The sequence below is a fragment of the Entelurus aequoreus genome, linkage group LG22, assembly GCF_033978785.1.
Source record: "Entelurus aequoreus isolate RoL-2023_Sb linkage group LG22, RoL_Eaeq_v1.1, whole genome shotgun sequence".
NCBI lineage: Eukaryota > Metazoa > Chordata > Actinopteri > Syngnathiformes > Syngnathidae > Entelurus > Entelurus aequoreus.
In genome coordinates this window covers 22,796,137-22,823,304 of record NC_084752.1, presented here as the reverse complement: position 1 = coordinate 22,823,304, position 27,168 = coordinate 22,796,137, and the positions used below count along the sequence as shown (strand labels likewise).

The 27,168-nt window shown below is 39.3% G+C and overlaps 1 protein-coding gene across 1 annotated transcript in view; it reads left to right on the top strand.

Annotated features, from left to right (window-relative positions):
* The first annotated feature begins 337 nt into the window (after positions 1-337).
* LOC133639644 (procollagen galactosyltransferase 1-like) overlaps positions 338-27,168 on the top strand; it is a 51,033-nt gene continuing 24,202 nt past the window's right edge. Inside the window, exons 1-8 of the mRNA XM_062033134.1 lie at positions 338-839; positions 17,973-18,083; positions 18,177-18,294; positions 19,318-19,452; positions 24,122-24,326; positions 24,411-24,530; positions 25,861-25,937; positions 26,017-26,123. Of these exons, the coding sequence (XP_061889118.1) occupies positions 568-839; positions 17,973-18,083; positions 18,177-18,294; positions 19,318-19,452; positions 24,122-24,326; positions 24,411-24,530; positions 25,861-25,937; positions 26,017-26,123 (1,145 nt within the window). The 5' untranslated portion in view covers positions 338-567. The remainder of the gene's footprint in view (positions 840-17,972; positions 18,084-18,176; positions 18,295-19,317; positions 19,453-24,121; positions 24,327-24,410; positions 24,531-25,860; positions 25,938-26,016; positions 26,124-27,168) is intronic.

Here is a 27,168-nt window from a genome sequence, read left to right as displayed (position 1 = left end):
GGTCGGTAGTTGTGGCTTTCAGTAGGCCTTTAATGACTGTGCATGAATTTGACCATGAATTGATTAACGTGGACAAGTTGAAAAACTTATTCGGGTGTTACCATTTAGTGGTAACACCCGAACACAGTAATATTTACTGTACTGTGCAATCTACTAATAAAAGTTTCAATCAATCAACAATGCATTGTCCCTTCAAATAAAGACTAAACTAAACTAAACTAAAAACTCAATGAGAGCAATGTAACAGGCCTGAGGATGAGTTATTAGGACACGCCCACATTGTGATCTAGCTACTTCCTGTATGAGCTCCTCTTAAAGGGCACGGCACAGTGCGACACGCAACACATGGAAATACTGTACTATTGTTAAAATACAATTTTAACAAACCCAACTCGAAATTAATTACCACGTGATTTTAATATTCCAACATAACCGAACGGCACATTTTTTGGACGGCTGAACGCCATTGGAACGCCCCCCTATTGTTCCCCTTTAATATAGTCAACCCCTCCGCCATGTCGCCATTATCGGCATAACACAACAGCTGGAGTGTAGTCGACCTACCATATGGTCCTCCGTGTCCTCGCCTGTCCGCCGCGTCACCCAGCGTCTCCCCCTGCCATGCCCCGCGTCAGCTCGCTGCTACCCGCCCTGCTGTTCGTCCTCTTCCCGGGCCGGAGCTGGGGTTACTTCCCCGAGGAGCGCTGGAGCCCGGAGTCTCCGCTTCTCTCCCCGCGGGTCGTGCTCGCACTCATCTGCCGCAACTCCGCGCACTCTTTGCCGCTCTTCCTGGGAGCCGTCGAACGCCTCCGCTACCCGAAGGAGCGCATAGCTCTGTGGTGAGTGTCGTTTGCAACACTTATTAATACGAGTCGTCGCAGAACAACACACTTATCTTGTCAGAGTGATAAAATGACAGTAAAGTAAGATCAAGTGTGACGTCACTGCTGTGCTTGTCCAGGTGTGTTTTCAACATCTGCAATGTCCTTGTTGACATGTTTCTTATTGTTTTGTGCCTGGTTAACTGTCTTCAATATGTAATGAATGCATGTATTAATTGGATGTGTGTGTGTCGGGCTTAGACCCTGGAGAGGAGTAGACAGGGTGGGCTGTCCATAAAAAGTTCCATTCAGTTCGGATCTTCTCTCATTACCCCCACTACTCTGTCCCTCCCCCTCTTTTCCTGCCACATCTTTAGGCCATGGCCATGTCTACACTAAGTCGTTTAACCCCTTAAACCACATCTGGGCAAATTAAGCCCCCGCCGGACATTCCCAAATATATTTTTTAGATCTTTAAGATGGAAAGTGTAGCTGCTATTATGATGTGCAGTGATGTTTTCTAATGACCGTAAGTCTTGAACTATACCAGTGGTTATTAACCTGGGTTCTAACGAACCCTAGGGGTTCGGTGAGTCGGGCTCAGGGGTTCAGCGGAGGTCAAAACACACCCGACTCATCGTGTAAATAAAAACTTCTCCCTATCGGCGTATTACGGATACGGCAACAGCAGAAGTCAGACTGATTTGCAGGTGTGTAATTTGTTGTGAGTTTATGCACTGTGTTGGTTTTGTTCTTTGAACAAGGTGATGTTCATGCACGGTTCATTTTGTGCACCAGTAAAAAAACATGGTAACACTTTAGTATGGGGAACATATTCACCATTAATTAGTTGCTTATTAACATGCAAATTAGTAACATATTGGGTCTTAACCAATCATTATTAAGTACTTATTAATGGCCTTATTATAACCCTAACCCTCTAACCCTGGCCCTAACCCTCTAACCCTAACCAAATAACTCTAAATTAAGTCTTTGTTACTTAGAATATGTTCCCCATACTAAAGTGTTACCAAAAACATATAACTTTGTCTTGAATTTGAAAACATTTTTTTTTTGAATTTTTCACTAAAGAAGGGTTCGGTGAATGCGCATATGAAACTGGTGTGGTTCGGTACCTCCAACAAGGTTAAGAACCACTGAACTATACAAAGTATTTCAATGGTTGGAATCTGCATGATATACTAGTTACAATGGTAATCTAATTAGTTAAAGTTAAAGTACCAATGATTGTCACACACACACTGAGTGTGGTGAAATTTGTCCTCTGCATTTGATCCTGTGCATCCTGAATAGTAAAAAACTGCTAGTAAGAGGCAGCTAAGAATGGCGGTAATGGGGATGAAATGTATTTCGCTTATAAAGCTCTCTAAAATAATATCCGAAAACCTCCAACACCTATTAATACACATGCTGTATGTACAGTATATATGTAATGTCGTATCACGATAGCATGTAATATTTAAAGTTAAAAAGATAAAGTACCAATGATTGTCACACACACACTGGGTGTGGTGAAATTTGTCCTCTGCATTTGACCCTGTGCATCCTGAATAGTAAAAAACTGCTAGTAAGAGGCAGCTAAGAATGGCGGTAATGGGGATGAAATGTATTTCGCTTATAAAGCTCTCTAAAATAATATCCGAAAACCTCCAACACCTATTTATACACATGCTGTATGTACAGTATATATGTAATGTCGTATCACAATAGCATGTAATATTTAAAGTTAAAAAGTTAAAGTACCAATGATTGTCACACACACACTGGGTGTGGTGAAATTTGTCCTCTGCATTTGACCCTTTGCATCCTGAATAGTAAAAAACTGCTAGTAAGAGGCAGCTAAGAATGGCGGTAATGGGGATGAAATGTATTTCGCTTATAAAGCTCTCTAAAATAATATCCGAAAACCTCCAACACCTATTTATACACATGCTGTATCAATCAATCAATCAATCAATGTTTATTTATATAGCCCTAAATCACAAGTGTCTCAAAGGGCTTTACAAGCCACAACGACATCCTCGGTACAGACACTGTATGTACAGTATATATGTAATGTCGTATCACGATAGCATGTAATATTTAAAGTTAAAAAGTTAAAGTACCAATGATTGTCACACACACTAGGTGTGGCGAAATTATTCTCTGCATTTGACCCATCACTCTTGATCACCCCCTGGGAGGTGAGGGGAGCAGTGGGCAGCAGCAGTGGCTGCGCCCGGGAATCATTTTTGGTGATTTAACCCCCAATTCCAACCCTTGATGCTGAGTGCCAAGCAGGGAGGTAATGGGTCCCATTTTTATAGTCTTTGGTATGACTCGGCCGGGGTTCGAACTCACAACCTACCGATCTCGGGGCGGACACTCTAACCACTAGGCCACTGAGTAGATTACCATAGTTACTATGGTAATCTAATAAGTTACTATGGTAATGTAAGTCACAGTAGCTCAGACGAGGCACCAAGCAGTGTGGGTGGGGAGTGTTTCCACAGAGCGTTTCCACAGAGTGTTTCCAGAGCGGCCAGCCTAAAATGCGGGTGTCAGGAACAGACGCAGAAGGAGAGAGTTTTACAACAAAGTTCTAAAGCTTAGTGGCATATCAAATATATCACATTGTAGGTGTTTTTGTTTTTTTTTACTCTTCGCGTTCATATTTCGCTGTGTTTGTTGCATTTTTTTTTTAGCGTTTTGCTTGATTGTAAAATATGTCGATTGAGAGGGGGTGTGACGTTCGTATGTTGTCAATATTCAGTGTTTTATCGGTCATAGTTAATATTGTAAATCCTACATTCTTTATTTTCATGTACATTCTGGGTGTGTCATTCAGTAAAAAAACCTAAAATTCCATTCCGTTTTTTAAGGTGGTCTGTTATAAAGTTTTGTTTTGTTCAATCAGACATTATAGTGAGGTTTTGTTCCTAAAAATAGATATTCCGGCCCCCAGACACATTTATTTCTCAAAATTTGGCCCCCCGAGTCAAAATAATTGCCCAGTTTCAGCCACACTAAACCATCGTTTAAGGTGCCTCTCATCGGACAATTTTTTTTACGGGTAAGTCAGCCGTGTAATTCTTGAATCTCCGGCACTTAGCTTTGTAGGGACTCATTGATCGTTTACAAAGTGAGTTCAGAGAGGAAGTGACGCCAGAAAGACCGCGCCCACACAAGAAGTGACGCCAGAAAGCCTGCGCTCCACACGGGAAAAGACATAAGAAAGAACGCGCCGCAGGCGGTTTCATAACAAAGATGTAGGCGGATCATCCAGACATCCCAGTGTTTCTCCTTCTTCTACATGTACAGGCGCTTTTGGAAACCACAAATCAATACCTTAAGAAAAGGCAACGGGTGATTGTAGTTAGTATACAACACTTCTCAGACGGCAAGAGAACTTTCAAATGTCCGGGTCAGCTGTGAGTCTATTTACCGAAAAACGTTGTCTCTTCCTCCCGTGGATGTGATCGTGATAGGCAGTGGGTGACTACAAATATTGCTTTATGGATGTGACTGTATGTCAGGTTCAAACACTGATGACATCTATTAAACAAGACAAGAAGCAAGGAATTAAACAGAGACAGAATTAAATTTGGCTCAATTGAGGAGAGCGCATACACCTGTACCCTTGCACAGTGTTCCAACACGCTCTGCCGAAAGATTGTACGCCTCCTCTTTTATTTGGACTTTCCCTAATTACATGGCAACAGCTGTTTCTAAAGGGACGGGGGTCGTAAACAGCCATTGCCTTTGATTACAACAGTTCAAAGAAAAGGTCGTAAAACAGTTCAAAGAAGAGGTGCCTGGAACTTGGCAGATCCTGCTTTCTCTCCGCTTTGTAGTTCTCGGGTCGAAACAAAATCTTTCTGTTGATTACGATACATCAAAGAAACAGAACACCTTCATGTTGCTTCCCATCCTACACAGTGGAGTTTTACAAGCCATCTGCTTGGTAGGATTAAAGACAGCTTTTGTCTGCTCGCCGCAAACTCATTGAAACACAAAGTCTTGTGATAACTTAGATACAATTATTCTAACACTGTGAAATGGCCAGGCAGCGTGCATGATGCCCGCATCTTCGCTAACTCCGCTATTAGCGCACACCTGAAAGATGGAACCATCCTTTCGTGTCCCAAACAACTGCTGGAAGATGAAGATCCGCTCCCAGTTTTTCTTTGGGGTAACCCAGCTTATCCCCTGACGCCATATCTCACGAAAGAATACCCCAACGGCGGAGTCAACCCACAACAACAATACTTTGGGTATTCTCTGTCTAGATTAATTATTGTAATTGTTGTAAAATGTTCTTTATCACATTGTTTACGTGTCCAATAAAGATTTGATTAATTTATGATGTCCCAGGTGTGATTCACTACAACAGACACACTGGATTCTAGTTGGTTGAAATACCACAACACTGGATATTGTTCAAAGGAGATACATTTTAATGTATAAACTTGCACACAAAACACAGCAAACAAATGTAAAATGCACAGCAAACTGTATACAATATAACTCTTTTAAATAACATCACAGTGAAGTAAAGTCATCTACTGGAGGGCAGATGGACGCTTTTTTTTTCTTTCTTGCATGAGTAGTAGGTCACGTTGGGCCGGCGGACGGAGGGGGTCGGGGGTCTTAAACGGGGGCATTGTTGTGTGTGGACACGGATAAGGTTAGGTGTGATTTACCCTGTGTAAACGGGGCCTTTGTCTACACTAAGCCGGATAACCCCTTAAACAAATAATTGTTTAGCCTAAGCCCCGTTTCAGCCCCACTAAACTATCGTTTAAGGCAGTGTTTTTCAACCTTTTTTGAGCCAAAGCACATTTTTTTCATTGAAAATATCCGGAGGCACACCACCAGCAGAAATCATAAAAAAATGAAACTCAGTAGACAATAAAAAGTCGTTGTCGCAATTGTTGGATATGAATTTAAACCATAACCAACCATGCATCACTATAGCTCTTGTCTCAAAGTAGGTGTACTGTCACAAACTGTTACATCACGCCCTGACTTATTTGGAGGTTTTTGGTGTTTTCCTTTAGTTCTTGTCTTGCGCTCCTAATTTGGTGGCTTTTCCTGTTTTGTTGGTGTTTTCCTGTTGCAGTTTCATGTTTTCCTTTGAGCGCTATTCCCTGCACCTGCTTTGTTTTAGCAATCAAGAACATTTAAGGTGTTGCTATCTTTTTTTGTGTGGACGTGGTTGATTGTCATATCATGTTCGGATGTACTTTGTGGACGCCGTCTGCTCCACACGCTGCAAGTCTTTGCTGTCGTCCAGCATTCTGTTTTTGTTTACTTTGCAACCAGTTCAGTTTTAGTTTCGTTCTGCATAGCCATCCCGGGGCACTCAACTTTTTGTTTATTTTTGTTTTAAGCATTAGATACCCTTTTACCTGCACATTACCTCCCGCTGTCATCTTCATATTGTAATCATGACAAACCATGTTCCCGACATCTACATAGCAATTAGCTACCTGCTGCCACCTACTGATATGGAAGAGTATTTCATGGTTACTCTGCCGAGCTGTAGACAGCACAGACACTCAACAACGGCACATTATTTGCGGATTGTAATTACTGGTTTGCAAAAAAATGTTTTAACCCAATTAGGTGAAATTACATTATCTCCCACGGCACAACAGACTGTATCTCATGGCACAGTGGTTGAAAAACACTGGTTTAAGGTCCTCCTCCTCGGATAATTTTTTACAAGGGTAAGTGTGCCGTGTATTTCTTAGCTTTGTACGGACTCATTGATCGTTTACAAACTGTGTTCGGAGAGGAAGTGAAGTCAGAAAGACCGTGCCCCACACAGGAAGTGATGTCAGAAAGAACGCGCCAGCTTCATAATAAAGCGGAGCTAACCACTGGAAATATGGAGGCGAGTCATCCAGACATGCCGTGTTTCTCCTTCCGTCTGAACAGACACTTGTAGAAATCACACATGAATACCTTAAGAGAAAGCGATTGCAGCCATTTCGGATACAACACTTCTCAGACGGCAAGAGAACTTTCGAATGTCCGGGTCAGCTGTGATTCTACTTACCGAAAAACTTCGCCCATTTATCGAAGGAGAGTCATCGAGAATGCAAGCTCCCGTGGATGTGATAAGAAAGGTAGCGTGTGCTTTGTATTACCTGGTCGTCGAGGGAAGACTATAGAAAACGGCAAATGCTTTTGGACTGGCAAAGCAGACTGTATCAGTTATTGTCCGCCATGTATGTCGCGGACTCAACATCTAGGTCCAGAGTATATAAAGTCCCCAAAAAGAAATGGACAATGAAGGTGAAGGCAAAAGAGTGAGTGTCGTGACCCGATATCTAGATCCATAGTTTGATTGATGTAAAATGTACTTTATCACATTGTTTACGTGTCTAATAAAGATTTGATGAATTTATGATGGCTCAGGTGTGATTCACTACAATAGGGCCCCACAGCACACTGGATTCCAGTTAATTGAAATGCCGCAACACTGGATATTGTTCAGATAAGTTACATTTAAGAACTTGCCCACAAAGCAACACTAGATGTGACTATGATGTGCGCATTTTCCGTGCATGCACATTAGGTCGCGTGGGATTTACCCTGGATAACCTTAGTGTAAACGGGGCCTTAGACTCTACTGGAAACAGTGTCTCACTCTTTTACACCCCATAATTCTGTCCCAAAGGCTGCAAAATTGTGTTTTTTGCTGCTTTTCTTATACCCTGATTGTACCTGCATCCAGCCCTCATGAGTCTTGCAGAAATTTGGTCTCTGCGTGCATCCTTTTTTTGATCCTTGGCCAGTAGACCTGCTTTTTGGAGATTAAACTGATCTTTTCATCTGTGTTCATATTTGACAGGTCGGATTATATCTTGGCACCCGAGTGGTTTAGCAAAGCAATGTTGTGCACATATCATTTAATCAGTGTAGAGCAGTGGTTCTCAACCATTTTTCACCAAGTATTACCTCAGAAAACACTTGGCTATCCAACTACCACCATAATGACCAACATTAAAGTGCAGTAGAAAAATGTTAACAGCTGATCACAGTGATCAAACTCAAATTAATCGCGATCAACAATCACAATCATATAATTGCCCAGCCCTAATTAGGTCTGCGAGCTCACCTCTCTTCGAGGGAGGTACTTCGCCCTTTCCCCCTACCTGATGGATATTTCGAACGCCTCTTGAATAACGTGAAAACAGCACACCAAGGAGGCAGGGCAAAAACAAGGGCAAAGGAAGGGTATTCAAATTGAGCCCTAATCTAGCTGGAAAAAACATGCAGTCAACTCTTTTTAAGTTCTAGCCAGTTTCAGGCAGAGCATAAATTGGCACGAGGGGTGTGAATCATTGGGCACCCAACGATTTGATTCCGATTTCTGGGGTGACGATTCCATTCAAAATCGATTCAACACGATTCTCCATTCAAATTGATTCTCGCAATGTATTATTTGGTATAAAAATTATAATAACATTTTTTCAAAACAGCTAACAGGTTAAAAAAAGCTCCTTCTGGTTGCATGGAGGCGTAAACATGTGTCTTAAAAAACAGATTCTTATAAATAAATAAATAAAATATATTTGTAAAAATTTTGTTTATTTTTTAAATTGATTTCTTAAAATTATGAATCAATTTAAAATCAGGATGAATATGAATCATGATTCGGATGTGATTTTTTTTTTGTGTGCAGCCCTAGTTTTCATTAAAAACCAGTTCCAAAACCAATCCGTACAAGATCTGAAGCCATTTTTTCCCCCACAAGAAATAATGTTAATCCAATTATCGGTAATCCGTTCCAGACACCCCGATATATTACATGAAACATTATTTTTATAGAGAGTAATTCTAGTTTCTCCTGTAGAAGATGATGCAGAATACCGGTACATATACATGACAAATTAAATTGATAAATTAACATTTAAAGGGGATTTAGAATGATTTTCCTCTTTTCTGACTCATAAATGTTGTTACACGGCTGGATAGTTGTGTTAAACAATGCCAAAAGTGTTTACTTGTGCAAGTGTTTACTTGTGCAATGCTGGACAGCCAGTTAACATCTAAATGTCCTTCAGTAAACACACAAGGTTGGTCTTTTCTTGTATTTTGGTCAAGTCATTTACAAAAGGTAAACATGGTAGGCGATATGCTTCTAGGAGCTAGCAGCTTGACCACAGCTAAACACATAATAACACACACACTATGCACTAGATCTACTTAATAAGTGTCCCAAAGGGAATGATATTTCAGTCTAAAACAGAACATTTGTCAATATAAACAAGTGTCAAATAATTGTGGTTGCTTACATATCAAAAGGCAGAAGCATATTAGAAAATATCCAGTAACAAACGTGTCAGGTTTTTTAATACCCTTAATTTAATGAATTTTTGTGACTTGTAGGTGTGGCCAACATTTTTTATAATAAGTTAATTACTAAATTGACTATAAGGTGAGTATTTTCATATCTACCATTCTTTGTTCTCTGACGAATTTCACTTCATCAAACCTTTTTTTAACATTAAACACTACAAAATAAAAAAATGTACTTTTGTGCCATTAGGTTGGTATTTTATATCTACTACCATTGTTCTTTTTTTGAAACATTTCTCTTGATTATACCCTTTCCAACATTTGACACTACAAAACAATAAAAGTACATACCGTGATTCCTACTATTATCGTATTGATTAACATCGGTTTCGCCCACTACTCAAGGCTCCATTATCAGTATCAGAAGTAAAAAAAGTTGTACCGGGACACCCCTAAAATAAATAAGATACAATAAGATAAAGATATGATAAAATGTATTTGTCCACAACACTCTGGCCACTATGAAATTGGATTAGCCGCTGAGCTCTGAGAAAAAAAGACGGCAACATTACGACTTGTTTTGAGGAACAGGATATATATTTAAAAAGTGTAGATTTTCAAAAGATTAATTTTGCTATTTTGGAGAAAGCGGGGTGTGGTTTCATTTACAATCTCTTAACACCTCCACAAATGAACATCCTGCACATAAACTAAAAAAACTACTTCAAAATGTGACTGTGGAGCAAAATTTACACCAAAGCATATCCGAAACATTTTATCTAGACCAGGGGTGTCCAAACGTTTTGCCCTGGGACTGCATGTTGAGTAACATGTGTGGAGTTTGCATGACTGCGTGGGTTCCCTCCGGGCACTCTGGCTTCCGACCACCTCCAAAGACATGCACCTGGGGATAGGTTGATTGGCAACACTAACTTGGCCCTAGTGTGTTAATGTGAGTGTGAATGTTGTTTGTCTATCTGTGGTGGCCCTGCGATGAGGTGGGGACTTGTCCAGGGTGTAGCACGCCTTCCGCCTGAGTGCAGGTGGGATAGGCTCCAACACCCCTCGGGACCCCGAGAGGGAAAAGCGGTAGAAAATGGACGGACGGATGGATGGATAATGGATACATAATTGATAAATGTTATAATTAGATATTAAGAGTATGTGAACGTTGGACTCGTAACTTGTATAGTCCTGTGACAACCTCCTTAAAGTTTTGTAATCAATCAGAATATCAAGCAGCTAAAATGTGCCAAATAAACATAAGGGTGGAGATAGTATTTTGCATTTTTCCCATCATGCTTTGTAATGGATCTAAATGAGTGTCATTCTGAATTTGTTTATGGTGCATGGACGTTTTTTTTATAGTATCCACAAATGGTGTTATATTGTGTTATGTGTAACCATGTCTTTTGGCATTTTATGTTGGTTCCATTTTTTTTTTTTTGCACTAGGGAAGGTTGTTTGCCTTGGGTCATAAAAGTAAAGGCTGCGCTTGTTTTCATTTAAAGCATGACAAATTTTCATCTACATGAATTACTCATGTTGTCCACATGATGGCTACAAAGCAGCTCTCTATAAATTGACTTTTAATATGAATCAAAATCTTCCTGCGGCCATATTCCTTAGTAAACTCATGACATCTCATGGGCCAAATTGAAGACGCTGGTGGGCCGCCCATTGCCGGTGGGCCGTAGTTTGGACACCTCTGATCTATACCACAAGGAAGTATGTAGATTAAAATCATTATAGGTCCTCTTTAAACTTTTACCTTCACCGGAAAGGTACATTCATACTTTGCTACAAGTGCTTTATTGAATATAGTTATTTTCCGCTTTCTTTATAAAAGTGCTGGCACTGAAAATGTTATTTGGCCCCAAGTTAGGTTATTTTGCAGATGAACTGGATCAAAAAGACTTGTTGGCAATGACGATGGATAGGGAGGAGTATATCCTGGCCAGATCTGCCATGCAGGCGCCACTATCGTACTTTGCTACGAGTTGTTTCTTGAATTCAATAGTATTTATCAAACTTTGTTTGACCTAATGGTGGGTTATTTTGAAGGCGTGCCCAATAAAAAGCTGAGTCCAACGCGTGGGACTCTTTGTTTCCGGGCACTCGATTCTGCGGAATGATAAATGGACGAACAGACTAATTTGTTCAGCACAATGTTTGTAAATACAATAACCAAGACAGTGTACGAAAATCAGGGCAAGATTTTGGTGAACATTTCCTTCAAACCTTTAACCATACGAAATGTGACGTAAACCGAGGTACTGTACCTCATCCTGCCTTTTGTGTGTAAGCTTTTCTTTCAAATAGCTGCATCCTCCATTGAACCAGTTATAGTTTATTTTACATAAACTCAGTGGCCCTGGCAACTTGTCTGTACCTGCAACTATCAGCATGACAGGTAAAGATGAAGCACCTGGCAAGCAGCCTAACAAAAACACATGCATGCACACTGCTATGGTGTGAATGTGCTGCACAGGCTTGCAGGATGGAGCGTAGTCTGCCATACATCTTACAATCACAGTTATGTTGCTGCTTCAGCCTTTTCCATAACTTTAGGCCTTGTTCTGTTGATAGTTTTGAATGCCACATGCGCTCACTGGAAGTTTTGTTTGGTACATTTGCAAAAACTGAGATGTAAGTAAACTCAAAATGTGAATGCTCATGAGGTTGCCAATTCTGTATTAATATTAACATTGGTTAATTTAATTTCTACTCTCTAATGACAGTTAAAAATGTTAAGATGTTACGCAAAACTTTTTTGATGGTTTGATGGCAGCAGCTTGAGGCTGGGACAGATTAGTTCAAGTATATATAAGGGGAAAATAACTGCTTTGGGGAATGGATTTAGTACAACCTCAGAGTAGGGCTGGACAATAATCGATTTTTAAATGTTTTTTTTTTTTTTTTCATAAAGAAATACAATCATGTGTGCTTACGGACTGTATCCCTGCAGACTGTATTGATCTATATTGATATATAATGTAGATATTGTGTTTTTTATGTTGATTTAATTAAAAAAATGAAAAAACAATTATTATTATTTTTTTAATGTTTTTTTTTATTTCTTGTGCGGCCCGGTACCAATCAGTCGCGGCCCGGTGGTTGGGGACCACTGATATAAGGTACTCTTATTCAGCCTGTTGTTCACTATTCTTTATTTATTTTAAATTGCCTTTCTAATGTCTGTTCTTGGTGTTGGGTTTTATCAAATAAATTTCCCCAAAAAATGTGACTTATATATATTTTTTTCCTTCTTTATTATGCATTTTCGGCAGGTGCGACTTACACTCCGGTGCGACTTATACTCCGAAAAATACGGTAAATAGAAAAGGTTCTTTAAATGGACATATTGTTCCACATTATCAGATAGCTCAGGAGCAATAAATAGGTGGTCTGCAGGCTTCATCTGGACTGTATTATTTGGCCCACCAAACATCACCCAAATAAGAAAATCCTTTCAGTTTACTTCTTGTGGCGTAAACATCAGGGAGCCCATCAAAAAGCATTTTCAGTGGTATTGCTTGAATATTACTGACGTAACGTCCGGCCCAAGAAAATACTCACCTTATAGTCAAGCGAGCTCTCTTTTCAATGGGCACTAGGTCATTCAATCAATCATCAATCAATGTTTATCTATATAGCCCTAAATCACAAGTGTCTCAAAGGGCTGCACAAGCCACAACGACATCCTCGGCACAGAGCCCACATAAGGGCAAGGAAAAACTCACCCCAGTGGGACGTCGACGTGAATGACTATGAGAAACCTTGGAGAGGACCGCATATGTGGGTAACCCCCTCCCTCTAGGGGAAAATTATGGTGCCATTTAGCCTTTCTCTTAGAAAAAATGCCCTATGCTTGTGTTGTTTTGGGCTGTATGAACCGTTCAAATCGCCAAAAGGATAAACCTTTCTTCAAAGTTCTTTGAGAGATCATTAAAAAGGGAGGAATAGTGCAAGATTTTACGAAACAATTTGAAAAGCAGCATACACTCCAGTCCAAGGGAGCAGAGTCGAAGAATGCATGAGTTTGCAGTGATCACTTTGTTAAAGGTTTGTTTGATATACTTTTATCGTTTATTATTTCCCATTTAACTATTATCTTGATATTATTTTTATTTCTTAAAAACGTTTGCTACGGGTGTTTCGAAAAGCACCAACTTGGCGAGTCTAAATAAAAGAAAGGAAATCTCAGCAAAACACTTTTACCTAAGGCAGCTATCATAAATGAAGCTTTCAGCACATACACAATGTTTGCATCTATAGTTATATCTTGATTAAGACAGAAAAAAACACGCTACTCGTAGACGGCGCTTGCAACAACAATAAACATCAGTAGACGCAAAGTTAAATCATGAAATGCAACTTTACCTGAGCAAAAACGATGCATATTTATCCGAGAGAGTCTTGATACCAATTTCCTTGAACCAGTCACACACAAAGAAGTTTTACACCTCCATGCTTTTCCAAGTTGAATGGCGTCTGGAGCACAATCATTTGATATGTCTGAGAACGCGACCGACGTACAATCCTTGATATCACTCATCAAATCTTTTTTTTGATTAAGTGTAGGGATCTATTCCATTGCATGGTTTAGAATTTTTTTGTTCGTATCTGCTTTTTTGCAGGAAGATTTAAGCCTCTTTTGTACTCAGATAGTTTGCACGCTGCTTTCTGTACAACAGCCATCTTAGCTTCGTTGACCACCACTGGTTTTCTCTTCCTGGAGGAAGTCACGTGTTGGAATACAAGCAATTAATAAAATAACCGTTTTTTGTGTGTGTTGGACAGGAGGGAGTGTAGAGGTGTGGTGCATGTGTAATGGTAGGGCAGCACGATTTTGAGCAAAAACTTGAGATTTTTCTCTCCAAAATTGCGATTGCAATTCGATTTGCGGTTTTTATATTTTATACATATCAATGCATAAAACTGCGAAACTAACAAGTGAAAGAAGATATGTTACTTTTAAACTGTCAATCAACATATTCTTGGCTCAAGGTGCCACACATTAGAACAATATGCAAGATTATGAAACAGGATAAGACATTTCCTTTCCACAGGCAAATACGTACGTGAGAGTGTCATCTTTGTGGTAAATAAGGGTTGGGAGGGTGTGGGGATGTCACTTTTTGACATAATTTTGGACACATCATCAGTAGTGATTCATTTAGATCACAGGGTGTTTAGGCCTTTATTCACTATACACCCTCGCTAAAGGCGGCCAGCCACAGTTTTGTCTCATGCTGTGAGACTGAAGAAAGAACCGATAAAAACTAACATGCTGTCTCCTTAAACACTATTGATAGGCCAGGAGACAAAGATGCAAGGCTCAACAATTCTGATCGGTGAACATTTCTGTCACTTAAATGGGAAAAAAAAAAACCTTTTACTTTTGCGGTTACTTATCACACTAATTAAAACCTTGATGTTGAATTGATGTCGATTAATCGTGCAGTTCTACGTCATGGTAGAGCCCATTTAGGTCTGATGTGTGGGTGCGTGTGCATTAATATAAAGGAGTCGATTCAGGAGTGGTTTTCAGTCAAAAGACTCAGACAGACATGCATCAGATCAGTGATAGTAGCGGTCTGAATGAACATATTTGTATTTAAATGTGCACAGTGTACATGTATGCATATTATTATGGCTGGCGATAGTGTTCTACTTGATCGTAAATGATGGTTTCTCGTTCAGGCAAAGGTAGACAGACATTAGATAGAGTGTGAGAAAATGAAGAAATCTCTGGGTGACAGCACCACACCTTGATGGCAAACTGAGGCTCGCAGCATGGCGGCCGTCAACAACTGCATGACACAGTTGGTAGTAAATCCATATTCCCCTCATACTTACACATTCCATGTGTCTCTCGTTGCCCCTCCCCATCGTGCTCGAAGATTTGTTTGGATAACACAGACGGCGGACAAATCCGCCCCGCAGAGTTATTTATCGTTGTCTTTGTCCATAACACACAATGCTGCTGCATAACTGTGCTCTAGTCATGAAGCCACATATGCTGAAAAACCCATGGTGTACGTATGTTAGTACATCAACAATAAGCTCAATAAATAATAAGTATGATTTGGTGACATTTATTCATTTATGAAGGATGAGCAATTATTTTTTCCAAGCCAATACTGATAACTTCCTTTTTCTCAAGACCGATAACTTTTTTATATCTATTATTTTTTTATATTGTGTTCAACTGTAGTTAGGTAAGAAAGCGGTATTAAGACTCAATGTTTGATTTGACAAAGTATACCTGTAGATTTGTCCTGACCAAAGACAATATTTTCAACAAAGGTAAAGGGCTGGTCGTACAGCACCATCATTTATCATTTCCATGAGGAAATCACAGAGCCCTTTAGTTCTAGGGTCGTCTCTGGCAAACTTTCTGCACTTTTCAAACTTTGCGGCGATAGAGGCACAATCCCCGCGGCATCCTTTGCGACTGACTTCGGGACAGCTTCTTTTGCAGCAGGCATCATTATAGACTTTCAAAACATCTGTGTCTGTGAATATAGCTTGTCTTGTTGCAACTCCGTACTGTAGATGGCATCGTAACTTAGCTTCTTAACACACCTCATATGCAACGGGTCTGCCAGAGAATAAGACAGATCAGGAAAGATTAGTTGTGCCAACTTAGCGACTTGGTCGTTATGTTTAGCGAGTATTCAGACCCCTCCAGAGTCATCCACAATTTTGATCTCAGTGGGGGGAGCATACAGGGGAGAGACCCCGACTCGCGACAGTGAGAAGTGCCACAAAGTAACAACAATTAGGAGGAAAAAATATGATCACAAAGCCAAATATCCCATGGTAAAATCCATCCATCTATCCATTTTCTACCGCTTGTCCCTTTCGGGGTCGCGGGGGGTCACTGGAGCCTATCTCAGCTGCAATCGGGCAGAAGGCGGGGTACACCCTGGACAAGTCGCCACCTCATCGCAGCCATGGTAAAATTTCAGCTTCAAATCGGAGAGAAATATGGTTTCATAAACACAGACGAACAAGCGAGAATGCCATGATCAGGTAATGGCAATAATAATAACATCCAACCTAGTTTTTCCAACTGGGAAAAAACTGCACTTTAAAATGTTCTATATGTATTTACGGTACATTTTTGCTTTTACAAATGAGTACCTTTTAATTTTTTGTCTGTTTATTTATTTAGGATAAGAAAGTTATTTACTTTCTAATTATAATACAATGGTAAAAACAATTCTACATTCACGAGAAATAAATGTTTATGCCCATTTAAATGGTTATTTCAATTATTATTGTATATCAAGATTACATTACATTATAAACACTGTTAAGTTTTTCATTGGTTATTTCTTCAGTGTAAGAGCATGTTGTAGCCCAGGGATGTCAAACATGCGGGCAGGATCAGGCCTGCGGACAGGTTCAATCCGGCCCGCAAGATGAGTTTGCTAAGTGTAAAAGTGAGCTGCATTTTTAATTAAAGAAACTGCTGTTCTAAATATGTCGCAATAGCAATTCTGTTAGACAAGCAAATAGTTTATACAGAGGCGAGCAAGTATACCAAGCAATAGTTACACTGTAAAGCGGGGCTGCGACTCCTACCCCTCGACCCAACATAAAACAAAACAGGAGTAAAATAAACAATTAGTAATCCCACACTGCACATTGATATAGTTCTGATGGAAGTATTGTCTTCAGTGCAAATTTAAAGAAAGTGAACAGTGTGTGATGTACTGCAATACTGTCAGTCTTAAGTTTTATTTTGGTTGTTGAAATTGTTCACATATTGCACAGCTTTTATTTTTCTATCGATACACAGTGAATTTCTACCTCAGACTGAGTTAGCATAGGATTAATACGAGCATGACAAATGAGGTAGTTGAGAGTTTTTTAATGCTTTATTTTTTTTTGTTCAATACAAGATGGGCTGTGACTTAGTTTAATTGCTTTGTAGATACACTGAGTTTAAGTCTAAATTCATTGTGTTCTTCATGCTTTTGAAACTGCACCATTGTTTTCCCCAGAATTTTCAAATAACTTGAAGTGTTGATTATTTGTGATGTGCACATTTACAGAATGTGCATGTTCTGTTTCGGGCCGAAGTAAAACAGAGAAAACAATCTGAAGTTGCCGTAGTTGTATTTTTTAAGTTATTATGCCGTGATATTACCAGTCCGGCCCTCGTGGGAATAGATTTTCCTCCATGCGGCCCCTGAGTTTGATACCCCTGTTGTAGACAGCCAAATATTTTTAAAGTAAATTATTGCATATTGTTCTTATGTGTGACACCTTGAGACAAGTATATGTAAATTGACGGTCTAAAAGTAACATGTCTGCCTCCACTTGTTATTATTGCAGTTGTATGCATTTTTATGTATAAATTATAAAAATCGCAAATCCAACCAAAATCGCAATTTTTGAGAGAACACATTTTTTTTTGCTTTAAATTGTTTCTGGTCACTTATTGTCTCTTGCAACGTCCATAAAAATTACATGTATGCCTCATGGACAATTATGCAAATTAGATGATGTTATTTGTGTCCTAGACTGAAGGCCTCAAAGAACATGACTAATTGTGGCCGAAAACAATCGTTATGAGCGCCAGACTAATGAATTAATTATATGACACACTGTAATTTATACGGTGCTTCAGATCCCGTCGTTGAACCAGTGCTACAGAATTATATCACGGTAGGACATATTTTATGAAGACCTTATTTTATAGGGAGACATTTTAATAAGGTGTCTGCACGACTGGTGTTCCAATATATTGAATTATTCAGTGCGTCCCTAATAAATGTCTTCACTCAAAGTACAGTACCTGTGTCCTTCATCTTCCCACAGGGTGGCGACAGATCACAATGTAGATAACACCACTGCTATCCTGAGAGAGTGGCTCATCAAAGTTCAGAATGACTATCACTATGTGGAGTGGAGACCCGATGATGGATCCAGGTAATTTTGTGTGTATGTTTTTAAGACGCAGATAATGTTTGGTCTTATAATAATACTGTAATATGAGTCAGTGTCTATCTGTATCTGTCCAAGTGCCTTCGAGGATGAGGTGGGACCTAAACACTGGAATAATCTTCGATATGAACATATTATGAAGCTTCGCCAGGGGGCATTGGACACGGCCCGTGAGGTCTGGGCCGACTATCTGCTGGTATGTTATCAGCCAGTCACATCCTAATAGTTGGCAAACATTAATGTTTGTTTTATTCAGAGTTTGATGAAAAATATGCCACACAAAAACATGCATCTGTGCCTTAAATAGCTTCCATGCAATAGAGTGTAATTTCCACACATTCCTTAAGCATCAGAGGAGTTATCAGGGTAGCAGCAGAAAACTCAGCCGCTGAGTAGGAGTGGAAGGAAAAAGGAGGAGTATTCATGTTGTTACTTTTATAGTGCTTGAATAGATTTATCTCCTGCATCTTCTTTCCCCCATCCACTATCCATGCTTCATATTGTTCTCGTCGTTGACGTCACATTGAGAAAGAGCAGGTCAAGGAACGATTACGATCACCTTAGTGTTGAATGTTTTAAAATGCACATATACGTGAACATTGTCTTGTTAATTACAGGAGCTAAATTTCAATATCAATAAAATAAAATACTGACTTTGCGTGTAATCTCAATTTTAATGAGGAGCTATGTATGTTGTTGAATGATCGCAGTAGTATAAATCAATGAGTTGATTATTTAAAAAAAAATCTTTATTTAGTTAAGATTTGAACATTTGTAAAAGGATGTGTATCAGTCTGACTGGTGCATGTATTTTAACATTGCGTTGACCAACGTCTCCCTTTTTGCTAATTGCAAAATCAATTGTAATGGTTCAGACTCCCACACTTTATCCCAGTGAAACATGAAGCTTTCTCTGTGTTTGGACTTATTTTATTCATCCACTTTGCTTGTGGACATTTAGATGGACGAGGTGGAGTAAACAGAGATGTTTGGCAGTGGATGATAAAGGCTTACATCCTGTTGCTATGGCTACTTAGTTAAAATTCAGATTCCTGTAGCGCTCCTCACATATTTGACATGGTTTCCAGCTAGACAACCTTGCAGACAATTCAACTGTTGTATAAGAGCTAAGAGAAAATCCAAGAGCAGAACTGTTAGTGTTCTTTTGATGGAAGCATTGTGGTAACTTGCAGTATTGTGCCCTTTTGTTTGTCTGCAGGTGGCAGACTGTGACAACCTGCTCACCAACCCAGATGTGTTGTGGAAACTGATGAGAGAAAACAAGACCATTGTTGCTCCAATGTTGGAGTCCAGAGCTGCTTACTCTAACTTTTGGTGCGGCATGACCTCACAGGTACTGGCTGCTTTGTTTTGAGTGTATACAGGTACATCTTGATACATACACTAAATAGCAAAGACATGCAGAGACATTAACACCAGGTAAGGCATTAATGCCTTTGGAGTTGTTTTATCATTTATACTTAAATTCATATACTTTAATCACTGTTAATACAGGTTGCTCATTAAGATTACAAAAAAAGGAGAAATTCACTTTTATAAAAATGCTATCAAATACTTCGTGATCCCATTTATTTTTGCTAAAATAAAAGCATTTGGGGTCTTACCTTACTGTATTTGTATATGAAGTACATTCATTATCTATCCTTCATGAAAACATAATTTGTATAATCACCTCTGTTTTGTGTAAAAGTCCAGTTTAGAAAAGTAGTTGTTACTGGGTATATAATCTTCTGTATTGGCAGCCACATTCATTAATTTATTTATTCAGCCAGCAGAGCATTAAAACATTGTTTTCGAATCTGACAAAAAAAAGCTTTCCTTGCTGATAACACATGGTAGTGACTAGGGATGATGTTTGATAAGGAATTATCGAGTTCGAGCCTATTATCGAATCCTCTTATCGAACCGATTCCTTATCGATTCTCTTATCGAGTCCAGATAGGTTGTTGTATATGGAAAAAAACACACAATATTTGGTTTAACAAAAGCTCACTTTTATTATATAATAAAAAAAAAAATCTAATAAATAAATAAATATTGACTGTTACCCACCTAAAAAAATAAAAGAAAATAAATAAATATTGACTGTTGTTACCCAAAGTATATTAAGTGGGATTTTTCAGAGAAACAAATATATACAGTAACACAAAAACAACCTGTCTCTGTGATCACTATAGGTGTATAAATAATAATATAGTGTTAAATAAAATCAGTCCCTTGGGCACAAAACTGAAAATAATACAGCTCTCTAAAAAGTGCACTTCTGCTGCTATTTGACATAACTGTTTGTTATGATGCTTTGACATTTTTGCACTTTATTTCTTTATTGAAAGAAAATTCTATGAAGAGAAAAGTTCTTTGCAAATGTGGTTACAATGCTAAAAAATGAAAACTTAAAGCTAAAAAAAGAAATACACTTTATTGAGTTAACATTATTTCTTTATAGGGGGAAAAATGTTATGAGCGAGAGAATATAACAACTACACTACCCAGCATGCAACGGGAGTTACGAGCATGCGCGGTAGCCCCGAAAAGTGTTGCATGTTGCCACGCTGTGAAAGTAAACGTCAAGAACTCAGCCAACACGCCTCGTCTGCATTATTTATAATTAGACAGACAACACATCTACAGTGTGATTTTGTTTTGTTTACAAGGAAATATGTGCTGCGGTTGTTTTAAGAACGTTGCGACAGCTGCCGTAAAGGAGGTGCGTTGCTAGCCTGGTTGCTATGTTTCCGGTTGGTCGTAAAAGTGTTCGTCATGTGTTTTACCCTGCTAAAATCTCTCAGTAAAGTTATTCGATGGATGATAGCTTTTGTTTTGAACTTTATTACACCTTGGAGCGCTTTTTCCCGTCCATTGTTTTCCTGCTTTCGCTATCTGCGCCTAATGACTGAGCTACGTGACGTCAATTCTTGTGATGTCCCACGGAGCATTTCTGGTCGGGACGGGATTCGAATAAAGAATCAACTCTTTTCCTTTACTATAGTGGTCTCGATAACGGGTACCGGTTCTCAAAAAGGGATTCGAGTCCGAGGACTCGGTTCTTTTCTTATCAAACAACCGGGAAAACCGGTTTCGAGTATCATCCCTAGTAGTGACATGCATCTGCTCAGAGTGGCGTATAAAGAGAGTATGGCCAAGTAAATGTGCGACTGTGCCCGGATGCATGCAATTGCTGTTGTTTTGACGTCTGTTTTTGTGACGAAATAAACCAAAATAAAACGTCTATATATAGTTTTAAAATTACTCCAGCTCATAAACTTACAATAAAACATGCTTTTATTTCGTGAAACTATCATTTTGCGGCCGTGTTTGACGCACTCTGATGCTACATTTCTGCAGTGTTTCGTGAACAACAGGCACTCTGACAAGCACACGACGCAGACGGCGTAATAAACGTAAAAAAATACACAGAACCACCAAAAAAACCTTACTACAGACAAAATCTTCTGTAGCTTTGAACCAACAATCACAGAGAAATTGTGACTTTTGTATGTCAACTGTCCTAGGCTCTACTTTGACCGATTGAGAGGACAGGCTATGAAAATGTATGTGCCTTCAATGTATGTGTAACCACTGTATGTATCACTCGTTATTATTTTTAACTGATTTTTCTTTTTTGTAACATGCTCAGTGAATAGGTGTACTTTTGCACTTATTCCCCTATATTTCTGCACAATAACTCAGATATGGTAACACTGGTAAGCAGTAGAGATTATGGAGTGATTTTTGGTCCGGAACATATTTTGCTTTATTAATTTTTGACGTATTTCTTGCCACTTTATGTTGTATATTTTTTAATGAGATGTCCAGTTCATTTTCTCATCTATTATTACCTCTAAAATTTGACCTGTCTTCTACTGTTACCAAATTGCATAATTTTTTTTAAAATTGAGATTTAAATGTAGTCTGTTTTTGTCAAACCATCTCTTAAATGTATTGATTTATTCTGTTATTATTCGTATTAGCTTTGGTGTGTTCTGTCCTGGATAAAACACAGACGTTGTGTCATGTGTATAACTGGCACAAGACGCTGTAGTCGGTGGCTCTGCGGTGCTGTTCACAAACCTTCTCTTCCCATACTTGTCTTCTTTCCGAGTTGTGGGGAGCAGCCCCATGCTGCACAACAGGGCATTTGTACACGAGGAAGTGCTGCGAACACAACATTAGCTCAAAGTTAGTAGCAGTCATGGCGCCCTGTAGTCACGTGAGTGCCTTTTTGACCAATCATTGAGGAGATCGCCTGAAACCGAATTGGCCATACTCACTGTATACACGATTTTGCATCTGCTAGCTCACAATCACCCCCACTTCATGCCCACGCATTGTGTGGCGGGTCAATGTACTACAAGAGGCTCTCTAACACAGCGCCAAAAGCATCTCTTTTTTTGGGATTATAGTTTGATTATCAAGAATACTGATGTCACACTTACAGTACATTAAAAACTTTTAACAGGCTGTAATTATACAGTGTACAAACTAGAAAGTCGTAGGAGAAAAATGTTTCTGCAAACATTATTTTGGCGGCATTCTGACAAGCAGACCAGCCAGTAAGACCCAGAGACCTCATGTCAAGTTTGTGTGAAAATGTAGTGATTTTTACTTAAGTAAATGATAAAAAAAAGGATTAGAATCGTACAGAAAACACATTTATAACACAGTTTAATGGACATATATTAGATTTATTAAATGTTTTTACTATTAGTTTTTTAAATATTTATTTTTAATCATGACAATTGAGGCTATGCCTCACTTGCATACCCTGATATGTACAGTATATTTCAGCATTTCCCTCACCAATATTTGTTGGGATTCATTGAAATACCATCATAATTGTTTCTTTTTTGGTTACAGATGTGTCAAACCTAAAAAAGAACAACAATTTTCCATTGTGCATTATAAAGCATTTCTTATAATGTGAATGTGAATGCATGCTATAAGATACCGCCCTGAGTGTATCATGAATTACATGAAAATATATTCAATTCTGTCCAAAATGATTGCACGGGAAAGTACCTAAACTCCCAGCCAGTGTTTACAGATGTGAGACTTAAGGCCCAGCTGCACACAAATAAATTGCAAGCCCAAAAAACTAATAAAGTTCAGCAAGGAAAAATGCTAACTATTGGACGAGAGCCTGAATTCCAAAGAGAGGCAAATTCAGTAGTTCTGAAGCAGATGTTCAGCTTTAGCAAAGGACATTTTAATGGTGTCACCTACAACAAACACAGTACAATAATCTAGGATTTTTCTAACAGTAACGGAATAATTGATATTTAGTCTGTAAGTTAATAAATAATAAATAAATGGGTTATACTTGTATAGCGCTTTTCTACCTTCAAGGTACTCAAAGCGCTTTGACAGTATTTCCACATTCACCCATTCACACACACATTCACACACTGATGCAGCAACAAAGGGTTGGAGTTGGGGGTTAAATCACCAAAATGTCTCCCGGGCGCGGCGCCGCTGCTGCCCACTGCTCCCCAAGGGGATGGGACAAATGCAGAGGACAAATTTCACCACATCTAGTGTGTGTGTGACAATCATTGGTACTTTAATCTTAATCTTAATCTGATGGCGGGAGCTGCCATGCAAGGCGCTAACCAGCAGCCATCAGAGGCAAAGGGTGAAGTGTCTTGCCCAAGGACACAACGGACGTGACTAGGAAGGTAGAAGGTGGGGATTGAACCTTAGTAACCAGCAACACTCCGATTGCTGGCACAGTCACTCTACCAACTTCGCCACGCCGTCCCTAAGTTAGGTTGATTGGCAACACTAAATGGGCCCTAGTGTGTGAATGTGTGTATGAATGTTGTCTGTCTATCTGTGTTGGCCCTGTGATGAGGTGGCGACTTGTCCAGGGTGTACCCCGCCTTCCTCCCGAATGCAGCTGGGATAGGCTCCAGCACCCCCCGCGAGCCCAAAAAGGGTCAAGCGGTATAAAATGGATGGATGGATGGATAGTCTGTAAGTATTCTGTGCAACCATCCTGGCAGGGCTACTACAAGCGAACACCAGCCTACATGCCTATCAGAAAGCAGGAGCGTCGTGGCTGCTTCGCTGTACCGATGGTCCACTCGACATACCTGGTGGACCTACGGAAGGAAGCCTCTCGTCAGCTGGCTTTTTACCCCCCACATCCAGAGTACAGCTGGTCTTTCGACGATGTCATCGTTTTTGCCTACTCTGCTCGCATGGCGGGTGAGATGAAGTGAATGTGATAGTTGGCCTGTTATGTGTGACACTTGAACAACCGCATCACCTGTCATATTTCGTCATGCTCAGATGTCCAGATGTATGTATGCAACAAAGAAACCTATGGATATTTTCCTGTGCCGATGCGCTCCCATGCTACACTGCTGGATGAGGCCGAGAGCTTCTTGCACACTCATCTTGAAATCATGGGTGAGTTCAGAATTAAATTGTGTGTGGGCATTTATGTAAAGCAACATCAGTAGTCATGGCTACCTTTCACAATTTAATCGATACGGTACCAACGGTACCAATTGTCAATACTTCTATGTTTGTTTGTGTTAAAAATGTTAAACTGTTTAATAATAAAATGTTATTTTATTTAACATTTAAAGGTGAATTTATGATAACTTTGACATATTACATTTAGTTTATTTAAACATTTTTAAAAAAAAAGGGGCAAATCATATCAATAAACATTTGACATGTAAATATGTGAGATTATAGTCAATGGCTAACAAAAAGTGAGCAAAAACATGAAAAGCAAAATAAATGTTTGGAAAAACAAATTAGCTTTTTTCTGCCCGTTGAGAACAGCCATACATTGTTTTATATATCCAGTATAAACAGAAAAAATGGCTTAAAAAAAAAAAAAAAGAGTCTACAGGGGTCTAAATTCTCACTAAATACAGCAACAAGGACACTAAGTTACGTGCCTGTGTGGAAGTGTGTCAAGAAGCAAAGTTACAATGATTATTTATTTTATGGAGTTGTAATGACAAGCTTCATCAATTCGCACATATTCCCATTTTAATGTGTTGATGAGCAATGAATGGCTAGTACCAAATTTCTTTGTGGCGGGTTGGTCTTGTTATTCCCTCAAATTGACAATCATAGAAAATATACTTTTATGCATCAAGTAAAGTGTTCATCTACGTCTAACTGTCACATGGGGGGGGGCAGTTTGCTGCGGTTCGTTCTCTCAACGCAACAATGGACGGCTCCGGACGACAGCGTGAAGGTAGGCTTTGGTTTATTAAACGTAAATAATCCAAACTACCAAAATGCAGGCAAAACAACAAAAAAGGCAAGCGTGCCTAAAACACATGAAGCTAATTACTTAGCATGGACTAGGACATAGAATAATCAACACTTACGTGGCATAGGTGTGACGCAAAAACAATGACTCCACACCGAGTGACCGGAAAAGGCAGAACTAAATAGAGTCTCTGATGAGTAACAGGTGCGCGTGCAAGGCAGGTGAAAATCAAGTAACCATGGTGACCAAACAAACTCACAGGTGCACAAGCAATAACACAAGAAGTCCAAAACTAACAGAAAACACAAAAACATGATCCGGACCACAGATCATGACACTAACATAATATATAATTATCCATACAAGGGAGGGAACATGAACAGGCCAGGAATGATTAAGAAAACACACTTTTGTTTTGCTGAATTTCTCTAGGCAAGGTGTTTGGAGCCTCTATCTAATTCATTAAAAATTCTCTTTGTAACTCTCTGTTATCCTCTTTGAAAGTGAAAAATCCTCCCCTGGAGTATTCCAGCTTCCTGACTCTTCCTCCCAAGCAGCCAAACAAGATGGGCTTTGATGAGGTATACACTTTTCTCTCTCTCTCTCAAATACATGCACACACGCTAAGACAACAGCCTCAGCACATCTGTGTGCACGCAGGTGTTCATGATAAATCTGGTGCGGAGATCTGACCGGCGGGAGCGCATGCTAAGAACATTACACGAGATGGAGCTCAGCTGTAAGTTGATTGCAGCTGTGGATGGCAAGTAAGTGTCACTTCATCTTCTCACATGCAGCATGCGTGTTGTTGGCATTACTTTTTAACAGGCACACTATATTGTTGCAAAAATGACAGGGTTATGAGTCCAGGGCTGTACAGTGCGAGCATTTTACTCACATTTGTGACTAGAAATATGTCGTGTGCGTATTGGAAAAAAGAACACACGTGCAAATACAGATTTTAACTCTTTAATTTGCATTTTGCTCCTGAAATAAATCTGTCCAAAGTTGATCAAACTAGAGTAAAATTTTCTCGCATCTGTAAAGCATGTTTGAAATAAACTGAAACCATAACCAACACCAAATGGACAAGTGATTGATGCGGAAGCTTTGAGCGCTGAGAGCTGTGTGTGTTCCTCCTCCTTCTCCATGCACAGTGCCCTGTTGCTAGCTCACGCACTAGTCGTCAAACAAGGAAGAGGCTAAAAGACAACATTTTATTTTACCACGTTAAAACTTGACACAAACTCCACTATGTGTGAAGCTGCGTGCTAAAACGGCCCCAGCAGCACAAACCCACAAAGCTCACTGCTAGCTTCTTTTTTCTGTTACGTTTCACATGGAAGGAAAAGTGGTGCGCTATTACTAACGCGGTGTCCCATCATATTGCTTTGTTCCCAGTTGCAACCATAGAAAATAGCTGTTAAAAATAATTGACACGTTCTATGAGCTTCCCAGTCACAACTACTGCATTGACAGAAACATACACAATCTGAAAGTGTTAAACTGCAGTGGTAATATTCTCACCTGTCACACAGCATCATGAAGCAGTTGGCAGGATGTGTTACTGGCTGAAATCTTGGTGTGTATGTCTTATAATAATGTTTACCTATAAAAGTCAATTATTTTCAAGTTGCTGCTAAACAGGCACTTTATTTCATATTGTGTTATTTTGTGTTATTGTTCGCTGAAGAATTGAGTATATCTTATAATTGAAAATTAAAGAATATTTGACTTTTCTTTAATTATTTACAAGGATTTTTTATCCATTTTTTTAATCTCAAAACACCATTTAAGTTTTGGGTCCTAATA